This window comes from Tarenaya hassleriana, unplaced genomic scaffold (genome assembly GCF_000463585.1).
Source record: "Tarenaya hassleriana unplaced genomic scaffold, ASM46358v1 Cleome75, whole genome shotgun sequence".
Taxonomy (NCBI): domain Eukaryota; kingdom Viridiplantae; phylum Streptophyta; class Magnoliopsida; order Brassicales; family Cleomaceae; genus Tarenaya; species Tarenaya hassleriana.
Window position 1 is genome coordinate 331,054 of NW_010970030.1, and position 15,078 is coordinate 346,131.

Consider the following 15,078-nt stretch of genomic DNA (forward strand, 5'->3'; position numbering starts at 1 on the left):
GAGAGAGCAACCAAAGCGGAAGAGAGAGAGAGAGCAAATCGGCGGCGGCGGAGACAGAGTTCAAATTGGAAGAGAGAGTGAGCAAACAGAAGGAGAGAGCAAACAGAGGAGAGAGAATGAAAACTGATAATGAGGAGAGAGAAATCGACACTGCTTTTTAGGAGGGAAATTATTTTTTTTATTTATTTTAATTTTATTTGTTTTATAATATAAGAATATAATGGAAATTGTACTATGAGAATGATATATGTGAAGGAGGTGTTTTTTTTCTGAGAAAATGGTACTCCATAAAATACAGGGCATTTTTGATAATGTCCCTGTATGATACCCCTGATGCGACACAAAAGGTGCATTAGTGAAGTTTCCCAATTCAATTTCTCACGTTTTCAAAATCCCCAATGAAAGAAAACCCTAACCCTAGATTTCGATTTACGGCAAAAATCACCAAATCAGAAATCGAAAAAAGAAGAATCGGAGGAGTTTCAGAAGAAAATGAAAAAATTCCTCTGATGATTTACAGATCTAGCAAACACTAGGGCGTCAGAAACTACGAGAGCAACAAAAGATTCAAAGGAGGGGGAACTCCAAAACTGAAGCCGAATTAGATAGGGGTATCGAAAAGAATCAATATTCGAACAAATCCCTAATCCGATCTATCGTTCGGAGGTCTCGATCTGGGAAAAGGATGTCCAAACTCTAGTTTTGACCAAAGAGCAGGGCTTCAAAACAGGTATCGATCGAAAGATAAAGTAGTCAAGAAAAAAATTTACAATTGATTCGAATATCGATCTGAAAGAAGTAGAGGAACGGAGTGAGAAAAATTGATGAACAAAATTTGGCAAAGTTTCGGAGGCGACCAGGGTGAGAGAAACCGCTGTTTTCGAACCGAAAGAAGATCCGATTTTTGAAACGGGGAAATAGCTGGTATACCCTCCGAATGCTATATGTACTTCTGATACTACCCTCAAAACAAAAAATTAAACAAAAAACACTCTACAGCATGCCAAAAGACACAAACAACCTCAAATTTTTATGAAAAGACCAAAAACCCTTCTTTTTTTAATTTTAAAAATTCAAAATAAAAAAAATAAAGTAACGCAACTTTATTATCTCTCCTTCTCTCGTGATTTTTTTCTCTCTCTTCTATCTACCACCATTTTTATTCTCTCTCTAAAAAAATCAATGATTTTCATTATTAAAACTCTATTTTCCTTTAATTTTCCTTAAAAATTTTGTTTTTTCTTTAAATCTCCTACTAGATTTGAGTTTCAAAGAAGAAAAAATGATGATAACGAAGAACGTAACTTAAAAATTATCATTGTATTCATTTTCGTCACAATCTTCGACCGATAATGAAATCTTTATGTTGATTATGGCATTAGACGAATATATGGTAGGTTAAACGAACACTTCTTTTTAGATTGGTTGGATTTTGAAATTTATTGTTGTTGAATTGAAGTGTGATTTAGGGTTTTGGGATTTTGAACTTTTGGATATTTTTGAAATAGAATGTTGGGTTTTAAATCAAATAATCGATTGGGATGTGAAATGGTTAAAATCGAGTTAAATGGGTCAATATGAATCATAAAATCATTCAAGATAGTCATATGAGTTACAGTATCATATGAGTCGATGTATAGATGCATGTTCGTCTTTCTCGCAATCTTCAAATACATGGTAGATTAATTAAACTTCGATTTCTTTCAGATTTGTTTGATTTTGAGATTTCTTCCTGTTGAATTGAAGGTGGCTTCGAGATTTGACCGATGGAGTATTAAAGTTTTGGATTTTTTTGAAAATTTAGAGATTTTGAAATAGAATGTTAGGTTTGAGGTTTTATGGTTAAAATTGAGTGAAATTGGTGAGTTTCGATCACAAGATCATTTAGGACAGTCATATATATCACAAAACTGTATGTGTTGATGTTTGGATGTATGGATGGCATGAGGATTCGAAGGACATGGTCACACGATCACGCGGTCACATGGTCACATGGTCACACGATCACACGGTCACATGATCACACGGTCACATAATCACATGGTTACACGGTCACACGGTCACATGGTCATATGATCACATGATCACATGATCACATGGTCACACAGTAATATCTGGATAATATTGCTGACATGTGTTATGTCATCTCGTTCCGAAGGCGTCTCTCTTGGATGGATCAGAAGATTTCTCTGGCGGAGATGTTCTTGACATTCAGTATGTGGAGGGACTACCGCAAAATGATAACGATTGTGAATACAATGTTTTTGCAATCAACTATGTTGAAACGATTTATAAAGGTAAAGAACAGACGTTGTGCCCTAACTATGATCGAACTGTAATTTTTATATTCGACCTCTAATTAAGGTGTTTAGGTGTCTTAGAAAAAAATGGGATTTAGGTGTTTTGATCCTAAAGAACAAAAATGGGAAAAAATGGGATTTAGATGGGACCAATCGAACACAAATCTCTGTCTCTTTTCCGACAAGTTCTTCGTGTGAGCCCCATAATATATTTCAATCACAACTAATAGATCACAATGGGTCACAACTACTATGGGAGGGTTCAGAGGTTTCATAAGAAGAAAGTATGAACTTTTATTTTACCAAGTGTTTTGTTAATTTGTTTTAACCCTAATTATGATCTTTTTTTGTTTGTTTGATAGTATGAACTTTTATTTTTGGTTTTTATTTATTAAAAATCTACATTTATTTATGTTTTAGGGAAAAATCTGGGTTGAAATTGTTTTAGGAAAAAATTTGGGTTTAAAATGTTGGAGAAAAAATATAGGGTTGAATTCAAAGTGGAGAAAAAAAAAGGCATCACAAAAAATTTTGTATTTTTTAGATGATTTTATGAGAAAATAGACCTATCAAAATATATTAATTTTATTCATAAAAAATTGAACTTTTTAATGTTTTACAAAAAATTTTGGGTTAAAAATATTGAAGGTGAAAATTTGGGGTTAAAAATTAGGAAATAAACAATATAGGGTTAAGAAAAAAAATATGTAGGGTTGAATATTCAAATTAGACCCCACATTAAAAGTAAAAATAGAAACAATAATTATGGGCCCCACAAAACATAAAAATCTGGTGAAATTCTTACTAGTTCTTCGTGTGGACCCCACAATATATTTCGGTCACAATGGGTCACAGTCGGTCACAACCGGTCACAACCTTCGATCCATGCTATTTTTGTTAATTTAATCACTCTACAATACTACACATCTCTCATAAACTCATTTTATATTGTTTCGAACATTAAAATATGGTTTTTATAATTTTTATGTTTCAAAGTTATTCTTCCAAATGTGTTCTTATATGTTTCATAATGTTTTATGAGTACTTTTGATAAATTTGGTATTTTTCATCTATAAACCCTTTAAAATATTTTGAAAATTTTTCACACACATTATATATTTGATATATAGGCTCTAATAAATCATCCCAAAGCTTAAAATTTAAAATTTGGTCTATATTTATTAACATATTTCGGTCACGGGTCACAATCGGTCACAATGGTCACACAGTGCAAAATTACACTTCGGTCACATGGTCACATGCCGGTCACAACAGGTCACAACGTTGACTCATGTGAGTTTGTTTATTTAGTGTGTAACACGAGTTAAATACATGCGAAAATCTATCTTCAATAATATAATATTATTATGGTACAAACACAATATTATATAAAAGTTTATAACACTATATTGTTCAAATACATTACAACATAATTAACAAAAAAATATTTGATATTATTGTACAAATGTTTTGTAACACATTATAATACAAATACACCACGTAATTATTATAAAAATTTGTGGTGCTCTTTTCTTCACTGAACCAAATTATATGTTTATGTTATTTTGAACCCTTTTTAAGAGTACTTTTGTTTGTTTGTCATTATCTTTTTTATGTATTTAGAAAAAAAATCTGAATTTCTTAATGTTTTTTTACAGAAAATTATAGGTTTAAAATGCTATAGGTGAAAACTTGGGGTTAAAATTTGTGAAGAAAAAAAATTTGGGGTTCAAATTTGGAAGGGAGAAAATTTGGGTTAAAATTTGGATGAGAAAAAATGTGGGGTTTAAATTCAATTTGAAAAATTTTAGGAGGGAAAAAACTTGGGGTTAAAATTTTAAAGGAAAAAAAATATAAGGTTAAAGAGGGGGTTGAATATTCAAACTGGGCCCCACGAAACACAAAATCTGGAAAATTTCTGACTAGTTCTTCGTGTGGGCTCCACGACACATTTTGATCACAGTGGATCACAATCAGTCACAACCGGTCACAACCTTCGATCCATGCGATTTTTGTCAATTTAATCGACCTACAACGTCACATATCTCTTATAAGCCTATTTTATATTGTTTTGAACATTAAAATATGGTTTTGCGATTTTTTGGTTTCAAAGTTGCTATTTCAAATGTGTTCCTATATATTTCATAATGTTTTATGAGTATTTTTGACAAATTTGGTATATTTCTTCCACAATCCCCTTAAAATATTTTGAAATTCTCTCATACACAATATATATTTGATATATAGATTCTAATAAATCACCCCAAAGCTTTAAAATTAAATTTTGACCTATATTTATCAACATATTTCGGTCACGGATCACAGTCGGTCACAATGGTCACATAGTGTAAAATTGCATTTCGGTCACATGGTCACATGCCGGTCACAATGGGTCACAACGTTAGCTCATGTGAATCAATTTATTTAGTGTGTAATACGAATCAAATATATGCAAAATTTCATCTTCAATAATACAACCTTGGTATGGTACAAACACAATATTATTTAAAGGTTTTAACACAATACGAATCAAATATATACAAAATTTCATCTCAATAATACAACCTTCATAATAATCAGAATTGTCATAACATACTATGGTACATATATATGACTATAACATATTACAAATGCTAAAACAACGAAAATATAAAAAATTAGAAGAAAAAAATAACAAGATCCACAAATATACATGAAAAAACCGATATTTTGATAGTAGCTTGTATGTTTCTAATTGTCTCATTGATTTACCCTTAATTTTGTCCAATTTCGTCGGATTTTAAAGATAAAATAGAAAAAAAAAAGAGAGAAAACACAGAAGAGAGAGAAAGCTTGGTGGAGATTAATGGTGGGAGGAGAGAGAAATCGAAAAAAAAAGAGGAAAGAGAAATCGAAAAAAGAAGAGAGAGAAAATAAAGTTTTTCTAGGAGAGATTTTTTTAATTAAAAATTAAATATAAAATAATATTATAAGGTTATTTTGGTAATCTAACAAAAAAGAAGATAGATTGGATGTTGGAATTTTTTTTTTAAGAGAAGGGTAGGAGTAGAAGTGTTTGTAGCACATTGAGGATATTTTAGAAGTTGACCCTTTTGAAACCTACCTGATTGATCCAGCAAACAAGTAAAATCACGAAAATACCCTCGCGATTTACACGCACGCGTCTATCTCAACTCGCACATCGTGTATACATAATACACGCGCTTTAACCAAAACCGGTTTTGTTTTCAGTTGCAAACCGGATTAGAATCTGATTCGACAAACCCAAAATTCCCAATGACCTTTACAACTATTGTGATATTTCAAAGTGTATATATAGAGATATATATACGCACGCACACACTTTGATTCCTCCTACGAATCGAAGTGGCTGTTTTTTTTTAATGGGGGAAGAATGTCAGAAAGTTTTGTAGGGAATTATTGAAACACAAAAATTTAAAGAAAAAAAAAGAAATTGGAGATGCGGGGGATCGAACCCCGTGCCTCTCGCATGCAAAGCGAGCGCTCTACCATTTGAGCTACATCCCCATATTAGTCATTAAAGATAATTTTAGAATTCTTGGTGAAAGCGTCTGCTCACAATTTTTTTTTGATAATGGAGACTAGGTAAAACTCCGACTCCGGAGCAGCCTTTGTATATGAATTATATAAACCTAGAAATTACCTCATTTCCCACCCGTAAGGAATCGAACACTCAACCTCAAAGTGGAATTATCTCCTACCAAAGCTTAGGTGTTGCCGGTGTGTCATTTTCCAACTTAATACTTCTCCTCTTTGGTGTTTAGATATATTATTCACTCTACATCCTCGATTCAACCTAAATCAAAATATGATATTACTCTTTTTTTTGTGTTTACTAAAATTGTTTTATTCTCTGTTCCATTTCGATACCCTGTTTTATGGCAATGGTCTCACTATCATGCACCATGGCAATATCTCTCTGTAAACATGCACCAAAAAGTCACGTGCTTTTATCTAATTTTGTGTCTCAATTTCTGATTGGAAATTAAGACAGCTGCGTGGTAAACACCGGCAGCCTTTACTTGTAAAGTTTATTTAAAATCTTACTATCCTCCTCCAGACTTCTTCTTCTTCATCTCTCTCTCTCTCTTTCTCTCTGTGCGTTTGACTTTAATGTCAAAATTTCTCTGAGCTTCTCCAAGAGCGAGACTCTGAAGGCTCAGGGATCATAATCATCATGAGAGTGCTTCTGGGTCTCTTTCTTCTCTTGGCCTTGGCTAGCTCTTCAAGTAAGCTTCTGTGGTCCATCATTTTCCCTTTTGTTTTCTCAAATCAAATTCCATACTAAAGGAAGAATTTTTTCATCTGGGTGTCTACCAATCATGATTCTCTGAAATGGGTTTCTCAAAAGAACCCTTTTTATCCTTCATATTCACTGTTCTTGCTCCTAAAGATTTGAGTTTTCATCTAAAACCATTTGTTATCTCTCTCTTTCTCCTGCTCTGGCTGGTTTGGTTCAGATGCATCATACTGTTTGTGTAGAGATGGGATCGTAGAGAAGCAGCTTCAGACAACCTTGGACTATGCATGTGGAGCTGGAGCAGATTGTACACCCATCCTTCAAAACGGTGCATGTTACCAACCCAACACCGTGAAGAGCCACTGCGACTGGGCCGCCAACAGCTATTTCCAGAGAGCCGGTCAAATCCCTGGGAGCTGCAATTTCTCAAACACTGCTACTCTCAGCGCCAATCCTCCTTCAAGTAAGTCACACACTAAATCCCCAATTTCTTGGTGGGTTGACTGGTAGATCCTTAGAAAGATTCAGACTTTGGAGGTTAATCTTGTTGGTTATGATGGGAAAAGCTTTGATCTTTGTTCACCTCCTGTGCAATATTGCAGCTGTGGTTACTGGGTGCATCTACCCTTCAAGCACCAGGTACGATTTCTTCTGCATGCTTTTGTCCGAACCTTACCAGGGAATTATCTGAAGGGTTCTTCTCATCATGCCTACTTTAGGTTTTTTCCTATTGTTATGATGAAAATGTGGCTAAGAGAGATAAACCTAAACCAGTAAATCGTCAGCATTGCTTTTCTTGATTCCTTCACACGTCAAGAGGACTCTCCACCATCCCTCCTAACAGCTGTTTGAGCTGTAATGACGCAAACCTCCATTTTGTCTCTTTGTGTTTTCTTTATTTCCAAGACTTCAATCCCATGAAGTCTCCCCACCAAACATCTAACCTCAAAAGTGAACCATTTCTTTCCAGTTCGGTACTCCTATCTCAAACCATAGTTTACATCAAGTCAGACCAACTTCTTACGCACTGTTGGTTAATCAGTCACATTCCAGACTCAGAATTCTAACCCTACTGCACATTTTCATCAAAAATTTGCATAATGACGGTGAATCATACTAACCAATCTAATTGTACAATCATTTTGTAACAGCGGTACAGGATTCCCGACAACAACTCCGGCAACTGGAAGTCCAGGAATAAATGTGTCTCCTGGAGCTCCTGCGTTTGGTCCGACCGGAGTCACTGACCAAGGCAATGGCACTACTAGTTTGTTCATCTCATATGCTCTCACTACCACCCTCTGGTTCTTAGCTCTAGTGTTTCTATGGGGTCAATGAAGGAAACAGTGAGTTAGTTCTGATGTATGTCTGAGATCTTGTCACGTGTGAATGAAAGTTCTGGGGACAGACGTCCACGTGTGGATCTGCAAGGGCTGTATTATGATCAATGATGCTATGAAAAAGAGAGGAAAAAAACCTGGGAAGTGGTTTAATTAAGACATGTGAGCAACCTAACTCACTGGCTGGAACCTGGAAGACTTTCTTGTTTTAGTGTGTGATCAATGGTGGCAGTAATAAGATATAATTGACCCACATGGCAGAAAAATGAATCCTATTTATGTGATGCAAGGCTTGATGATCTTTGATTGAATGGATGATAAAATGGAAAACTGCAGAAGTTTGGTGGGTCCTTTTTTTTTTCTTGAGAACCAGGTTTTTTCAAAGTGGGTTCTGCCACACAGGAAACTTTCCTATACATTTGGCAAAATGGCAAATGAATCAATGGAAAGCAACACTGAATCCATGAATGGAAAATTACCCTGAAATTTACTCAAAGAGATGGCTCTCGGATTGCATATTGCACATGCCCTAAGCTAAGCATTCTAGTTTTTGGCACCTAATGTTCCAAGGTTCTTCTGATGCAGATAGTATTTTCCTATTACAAATTGATGTAGATACTCTCCTTAATCCAAACCGATGAAAGTTATGATCTTTTATTGTCACATGAGAAATTTTACAGTGGGAAAACTTTTTTGTACCTGAAGTATAGGACGAAGGAGAAGTACAAGAATCCACATCCAATACCTGTTACCACTAGAACCCACTGAAACGTGGATGGATTGTCGAAAACAGAATCTTCCATGTTCATCCCAAAGACAGCAGTGACAGCAGCAAATATGGCGGCCACAAAGGTGGCTGCGGTGAGAAGCAACTGGAACTGGATCAGCTGGTTCTGTACATTACCCTGTTTCAAGACCAAGAACAAGTGAAGACCCTTAACATGGAATTCAGTTTTCTAAAAGAAACAAGGAGGCAAAAAAGATGAGATTGCCCGATTTTAATGCATACCAGTTTAATGTTAATCAGATCCTCTGTGTCATCTATGTACTCCTTGAGCTGCAACACCAGAAGAAACCAGCAGAAGAAAGATTAATCCTCCTCATGTCCAAAATCATGAATTATTCTACCAACTACCACATAAAAAGTCTATGCCATGCCTGTAGTACTGGACATACCGAGGATAACTTGCTCAGAGTATTATCAACTACAACAAAGTAGGCTTCAAGTAGCATCTCGAGTTGATCAATATTCTCTCCAGCGTTTGAGGAGCTCAACAGGCTTCTGTGTGACCCAATGACACTGCTAAAAGCCCTTTGCAACTTATGGGTTCCACTGCTTGAGCCGACGGGTGAAACAGGTGCAGATTTCGAAACTATTTCTGAAGCATCAAAATCCTCGTGTTGGTTATATAGCTCGCCTGTATCAAGAGCCTCCGATCTTTGTTTTTTCTCCGTCAAGTACATCTCAGCCATGTCATCGTCATCATCCATTAGATGTTCTATCTCATCACAAACCTGGTTCGGGGCAAAAAAAAAGGGTAAAACATCTAGCAAAATGGCGAAAGTCAAACATCAAGTTCTAGCCTTCCCAGTTTTACAGGGACTTTTGTAGTTACCTTCTGAACTTTCTGTGTCAATGCAAGAAGCCGACCTTTTAGTCTACGTACATGTTCCAGATTAAGGGTACTGATGTTTGACGTTAGATCATCAAGTACGGGATAGACTTCCATTTCAAGCTCCTTTACCTATAAAAACCAAGCATTTTAGTGCACCAACTTCAGAGGTTCACAAACTAACTGAAGTGCAAGAACGTGTTCCATCCACGATTGAAAAAGTTCGATTTATAGTTATACAACCATCATGTAAGTTCATCGAGAAGAATGATGAAATCTAACGCAGATCGCAGAAGATAGGGAATCGCTGCATACCTGTGCATCCAAAGACAAACAAGACAATTCCAAAGCTAACTCCAATGCTTTGAACTCAAATGGTAGATCATCTGAAACACCCCCATTAACAGTTTCATGAAATGACATCATAGTCTCAGACCACCAACCTAAGTTATAAAAGTTAGTTACCTTTAGCAGTTTGGCTTTGGTTTGATTGGAGGCGTTTACACAATTCAGACTGGTACTGAACGATAGATGCATCTCGAGCATTCATGAGGATAACCTCATCGGCTTTGATGATACACCGGATCTTCTCGAGGCTAACAACTATAGCTTTCTCCCGACCCAAAATAGTAGAGGGATAAATAAACAAAGGGTCGAGAAGTCTCAAATCCCGGGATGGTAAGGAACAATGCTTCATTATAGTTCCCTTGTCAAGCTCCACAACCATGGAGTTCCCATTTTGATCAATCTTCACCCAAGAACGACTAGACTGTCCTCTCTTCTTCAGACCGAGAAGACCATTCCCACGGTTACTTATACCTTCAGAATTGAGTGGCCTTCCATTCTTCTGAAAGGATACGAAGTCGAGAAGATGAGGAGGAGGAGAGAATCGACCACGTTCTTCTCCCATGGAGCTTTAGGCCCGTCTTGCTTATGGAAAAGGATGGAACACCATCAACTCGCTGATGAACAACCAAACAGTGAAGCAATCAGGGAAGCTTTGAAAGTATACTCCAACCTGAAAATGAAAAAAATTTGGACATGAAATTGAATTGAGCATCGATTGCCTCACTTTCAGAAAGGTTGTACCAAATTCGACTAGCATCAACCGATCGAAAAGAAACTCTCAGACGGGTTTTTTGGGCATTATAGTGAAACTTTTCGATCAGAGAACATTGCCCGATTGCGAACCACCTCGGAGAATCCTGAATCATTTCCGTGATAAGACGAACAACAACATCTAAAGAACTCCAGGAGAGAAAACGCGAAAAATGTGGATAATTTACCTAAAAGCAGTCTAAAATCACTGGGTTTTCTCAAGCGAAGATCATATCATAAGATAAATTGGACCCATCAGACTATCCGAATCAAATCATAAGATGGAAAAAACCAATTATTGATACTCAATTAGGTGAAAAAAACGAAACCTAAACAAACACCCGTACGAATGCAAGGAACCCAAAACCTGCGAACACCAATGATGAATCGCAGAAAAATGAATAGCCCTAAATTGGAAAACCCAAATCGGAAACCTTACCTTTCGATTCAAGCTTTCAGGTCTCGCTCAATCGCAGATCAATTCAAAAACTCGAGTCTTCAGCTGATTCAGCACGTTCCGTACAGTACGCATCATTTTTCACGAAACCGAAAAACTAGAGTGACACGTGGTTTATTTTTATTGGAACTAACAGTATATCTGCAATGAGACATGAAACAGGAGATCATTACTGTACGGACAAACAAAGAGGTTGAGGCGAAATGGCGCGAAATGAAGCTTCGGTGTTAGTTAAAGAGGTAAAAGGTCCGAACTTTGCGAGAAGCCTTCCGAAATCGTACCATTGCCACGGCAGAGACCCGATCCCCAAAACTACGAAACCCTAGATTCCCTTTTTCTCTCTGAAAATTTTCCTTCGTTCTCTCTAACAGACGAAATCTTACAGCTTCAAGTGGGTGATTCTTAAATCCCAACATCACTCAGGTTATCCAACTAATCTCGCTCTCTGGGTTCGTTTGATCAAATCGTTTTTTTCCCATTTTCGTTTCGCTTCCTCCAATACCCGTTTATGTTGTCTTGATCGATTTCTTTTCCAGTTTTCACCCACTTTTTGTTATTTGTTCCATACCCTTTTCCTTGAATGTTAGGTTTCGGATGTAAAGTTCGTTGATTTATGACATTCGCGTTTCGGGTATTTGGTGAAAATATAACCTAAACATGTAACCAAAATCGATTTTTTTTTTGGGTAGTAGAAGCTGTTTTTAGTTTTTGTTTCATTGAATGATAAATCGTTCGTTGTTGTTGCCATTGGATATCAGATTTGGGGTTCTGTTGGCTTTGTTTTGCACAAGAACCTGGTTTTGCGTCTGTTGTGTAAGAAGAATTGATGATTCTTTTGATGGCGTCAGTTATGGACAGAGAGAAAGAGAATGGAAGCAAACATAGCTCGGAAGACCAGCCAGTGGCTGAGGACAGGAACGGACAAAGTCAACAATCAAGAACAGAGTCAGGAGTATCTCGACACGATGAGAACGGAAGTATTCACTCAGACCCGCTCTCGAGATCGTCATCATCATCTTCTTCATCTTCGTCTTCGTCTTCTTCATCTTCCACGCCATTAAAGGGTAGTAAAGATTCAAACTCGAGATCAGATGAGCCAGGCATGTCTCGAACGGATTCACCTCCTCCAGTCCAGGTGATGGACAGGAATGTTCCTGAAGGGTATGACCCAAGTCGGATTCCGGCATCGGTTTTCGAGAGGAACAAGTCTAAGATACCAGCAGAATGGAGCTGCACTTCAAACGAATCTTTGTTCAGCATTCACTTAGGAAACAACAGTGATCTCATGAAATCAGGCGAGCTTTTCAAATCAGGCGAGTTCGTTTCCTACAGTCCAGCATTTCCCCTGCCTCCTCCGACAAAGATTGGACCAGACGAGAAGACCCTTAATCTAGCCAAGAAAGAAGTGGAAATGCCTAAAGAGATTGAGAAAGAAAGCATCAAGAGAGAAGTAGAAATGCCTAAAGAGAGAGAGAAAGGAAACAAAGAGAAAACGGTGGATCATCCTGCGGTTTCTTGGAGATCTCCTACAACCTCATATTGTTCCAACGTGAGCTCAAACAGCGCGCACTCCTTCTCCTTCCCAATGTAAGTTCATTCCATTCATCTCCAGTTTCACCATAACCAATCACATTACAGCAAAAAAAAAACCATGGGTAGGTCTAACTGCGAGTAGTGTTTGATTCCTCTGTTGAAATCTCTGTAACAGTTTGTGTTTAGACATTACTATTTGCAAACCAAGTATTTGGGCAAGACCTCATTTCTCATGTCGGTTTTTGGCAGTTTGGCGGCAGGAGCTGCCAGTGAGTCTGCAGAGGCAGAAGCTGAAGATTTGAAGAAACAGAAAGTGCAGGAACCGATGGAGACAACCTCAAACCTCTCTAGAAATAGATGGTTGAGTTGTTTTCCACCTTGCCCTTGGTGTGCTTCTTCTTGCTCTTGTTGTTCTTGAAGTATGATGATGTCTTCCTTCCCCGTTTCAGTAATCCCCTTTTTTAGATCTTTGCACACTGCGGAGGAGATTGATGTCTTCAACAGGAAAAACCTGTAACTTAATCCCTGTGTGAAGAGAGAGAGGTTTTAGACTTAAAACAGAGATGTTACCATAGGATCTTCGTTATTGATCTCCTGTGTGTTTAACGAAGTGTAATCTCCCAACCATGTAAAAGCTCGAAGCATTGACTTCACAAAGCTAAGTGTTGTAAAAGAAATCAATTGATTTAGGCTTCCTTCTGAACATTTTTCTCTTCTGGTTAGGATTTAATTGTAATGACAAGTTTCAGGTCACAGAGAAGATAAACCTGAGGCAAAGCAGACGACTCAAGAAACAGGAGATGAAGAAGAACAGAGGCTATCTATGGTTATCCAACAATCAAGAAAACGTGGAAGTGTTTACGATTATATGCCGAAGAGGATGATCTACGTCTCCTCCACCTGCGTGCTTTACAAACACGGTAGGAGAAAGGAAAGTGCCATGGCATATGCACATTATCCTCACTCGGCGTTATTACAGATATACCTTTAAAGTGTAACATCAGTTGCAACACATACCTTCGAAAAATTAGGGTTTCTAAAAAAAAATTGGAAAACATTGAAAAGACCATCTTAGCCTTAAAAAAAGTACACGTGTAAAAATCTGAATAAAGATTGCGAAAAAAAAAGAGTGGGGAGTTGGAGTCCGAAATCAAAAATTGTTTTAGGAAAAAAAAAACTTCTCAGTTTCTTCGTTCTTCCTTCTTCGCGATTTCTCTCTAACGGGCATTCTGCAAGCGATTTCTTGTGCGATTTGTTCTCTTCACTTCGAAATGGCTTCGTCTTCATCGTTTTCGGCATCTATCTGCGAAAATCTTCAGGGAAGGTTTCCATTATAACTCACCGAGAAAGTGAGGTTTTTTTTAATTTCATATGTGTACATTTGGGTAAATATTAAAGGTAGACAAAATCGTAGTCAAATGGGTCATAGTATTCGAGTTTTACAGATAAGAAAATTTAGGGTTTTGGTTTGAAATTAGAGTCATATGAGAGTTTTGTCTCGGTGGGGAGTTGGAGTCCGAAATCAAAAATTGTTTTAAGTAAAAAAAAAACTTCTCAGTTTCTTCGTTCTTCCTTCTTCGCGATTTCTCTCTAACGGGCATTCTGCAAGCGATTTCTTGTGCGATTTGTTCTCTTCACTTCGAAATGGCTTCGTCTTCATCGTTTTCGGCATCTATCTGCGAAAATCTTCAGGGAAGGTTTCCATTATAACTCACCGAGAAAGTGAGGTTTTTTTTAATTTCATATGTGTACATTTGGGTAAATATTAAAGGTAGACAAAATCGTAGTCAAATGGGTCATAGTATTCGAGTTTTACAGATAAGAAAATTTAGGGTTTTGGTTTGAAATCAGAGTCATATGAGAGTTTTGTCTCGGTCACTATCGTAGAGGTCATACTCGTCACACTCTTCGTACTTGAAGGGTGAGACGAGTTTGACTAGTCCGATTAAACTGGGTACACCCGTCAGTGAAATACCGTTGAAGTCGTCACACCGTCTCACTGGTCACTACTATAGTGGTCATACTCGTCACACTGGTCGCACTTGAAGTGTATGATGAGTTTGACTAATCTGATCAAACTTGTCATACCAGTGAGACGATGTGAAGTGGTCATACTAGTCACACTGGTCGCATTTGAACGGTGTGACCAGTTTGACGAGTTTGACTTGTCTGGTAAAACTGGTCAAACTGATCAAACCAGTCAAACCAAACTGATAATCTTCATGTTAATTTTGTTTTGCAGGTTCCTTTTGTATACGATTTGAAAGACATTCATCAGGCTCCCAAGATAACAACGAAGTGTTATCCATATCAAACAATTCGGTCTCTAAAAAAGGCATTAACAGACGATGAATTCAGATACTTCAATGACGAGTCACAGTTTCGTCATATTTTTCATCTGCAATGCGAAGAAACATTGAAGATGGTTCCAATGTCTGTCCTCTTACACCGTGCATTGAAGTTGGAAAGAGTGGTA

General features: G+C 37.2%; 4 protein-coding genes and 1 non-coding gene across 8 annotated transcripts in view; 3 read left to right on the forward strand and 2 right to left on the reverse strand.

Annotated features, from left to right (window-relative positions):
• Positions 1-5,755: 5,755 nt before the first annotated feature.
• TRNAA-UGC lies at positions 5,756-5,828 on the reverse strand. The gene has a single exon. It is a non-coding gene; the product is annotated as a tRNA-Ala (tRNA).
• Positions 5,829-6,357: 529 nt separating this feature from the next.
• On the forward strand, positions 6,358-8,112 carry LOC104801819 (PLASMODESMATA CALLOSE-BINDING PROTEIN 3-like). The gene is made up of 4 exons (XM_010525186.2): positions 6,358-6,550; positions 6,782-7,024; positions 7,164-7,200; positions 7,713-8,112. Exons 1-4 carry the CDS (start codon positions 6,499-6,501, stop codon positions 7,897-7,899), a joined length of 519 nt encoding a protein of 172 aa, XP_010523488.1. The 5' UTR covers positions 6,358-6,498; the 3' UTR covers positions 7,900-8,112.
• A 253-nt stretch (positions 8,113-8,365) lies between these two features.
• LOC104801820 (magnesium transporter MRS2-5) lies at positions 8,366-11,152 on the reverse strand. 3 transcript variants are annotated; one of them, XM_010525187.1, is made up of 7 exons: positions 11,052-11,152; positions 9,980-10,532; positions 9,830-9,900; positions 9,518-9,646; positions 9,078-9,416; positions 8,911-8,958; positions 8,366-8,806 (listed from the first exon to the last, which is right to left on the reverse strand). In XM_010525187.1, exons 2-7 carry the CDS (start codon positions 10,422-10,424, stop codon positions 8,576-8,578), a joined length of 1,263 nt encoding a protein of 420 aa, XP_010523489.1. In that variant the 5' UTR covers positions 10,425-10,532; positions 11,052-11,152; the 3' UTR covers positions 8,366-8,575. The 3 variants fall into 3 exon arrangements, with proteins under 3 accessions (XP_010523489.1, XP_010523490.1, XP_010523491.1); XM_010525188.1 differs by lacking the exon at positions 11,052-11,152 and adding an exon at positions 10,801-11,015; XM_010525189.2 differs by lacking the exon at positions 11,052-11,152 and adding an exon at positions 10,587-10,785 and having other exon boundaries at positions 9,980-10,476.
• Positions 11,153-11,346: 194 nt separating this feature from the next.
• LOC104801821 (uncharacterized protein DDB_G0271670-like) lies at positions 11,347-13,291 on the forward strand. 2 transcript variants are annotated; one of them, XM_010525190.1, is made up of 3 exons: positions 11,347-11,492; positions 11,828-12,656; positions 12,852-13,291. In XM_010525190.1, exons 2-3 carry the CDS (start codon positions 11,896-11,898, stop codon positions 13,018-13,020), a joined length of 930 nt encoding a protein of 309 aa, XP_010523492.1. In that variant the 5' UTR covers positions 11,347-11,492; positions 11,828-11,895; the 3' UTR covers positions 13,021-13,291. The 2 variants fall into 2 exon arrangements, with proteins under 2 accessions (XP_010523492.1, XP_010523493.1); XM_010525191.1 differs by having other exon boundaries at positions 11,918-12,656.
• A 1,714-nt stretch (positions 13,292-15,005) lies between these two features.
• Positions 15,006-15,078, forward strand: part of LOC104801855 (nucleolin-like) — a 2,434-nt gene continuing 2,361 nt past the window's right edge. The window contains exon 1 of the mRNA XM_010525238.1: positions 15,006-15,075. Coding sequence (XP_010523540.1) covers positions 15,006-15,075 — 70 coding nt within the window. The remainder of the gene's footprint in view (positions 15,076-15,078) is intronic.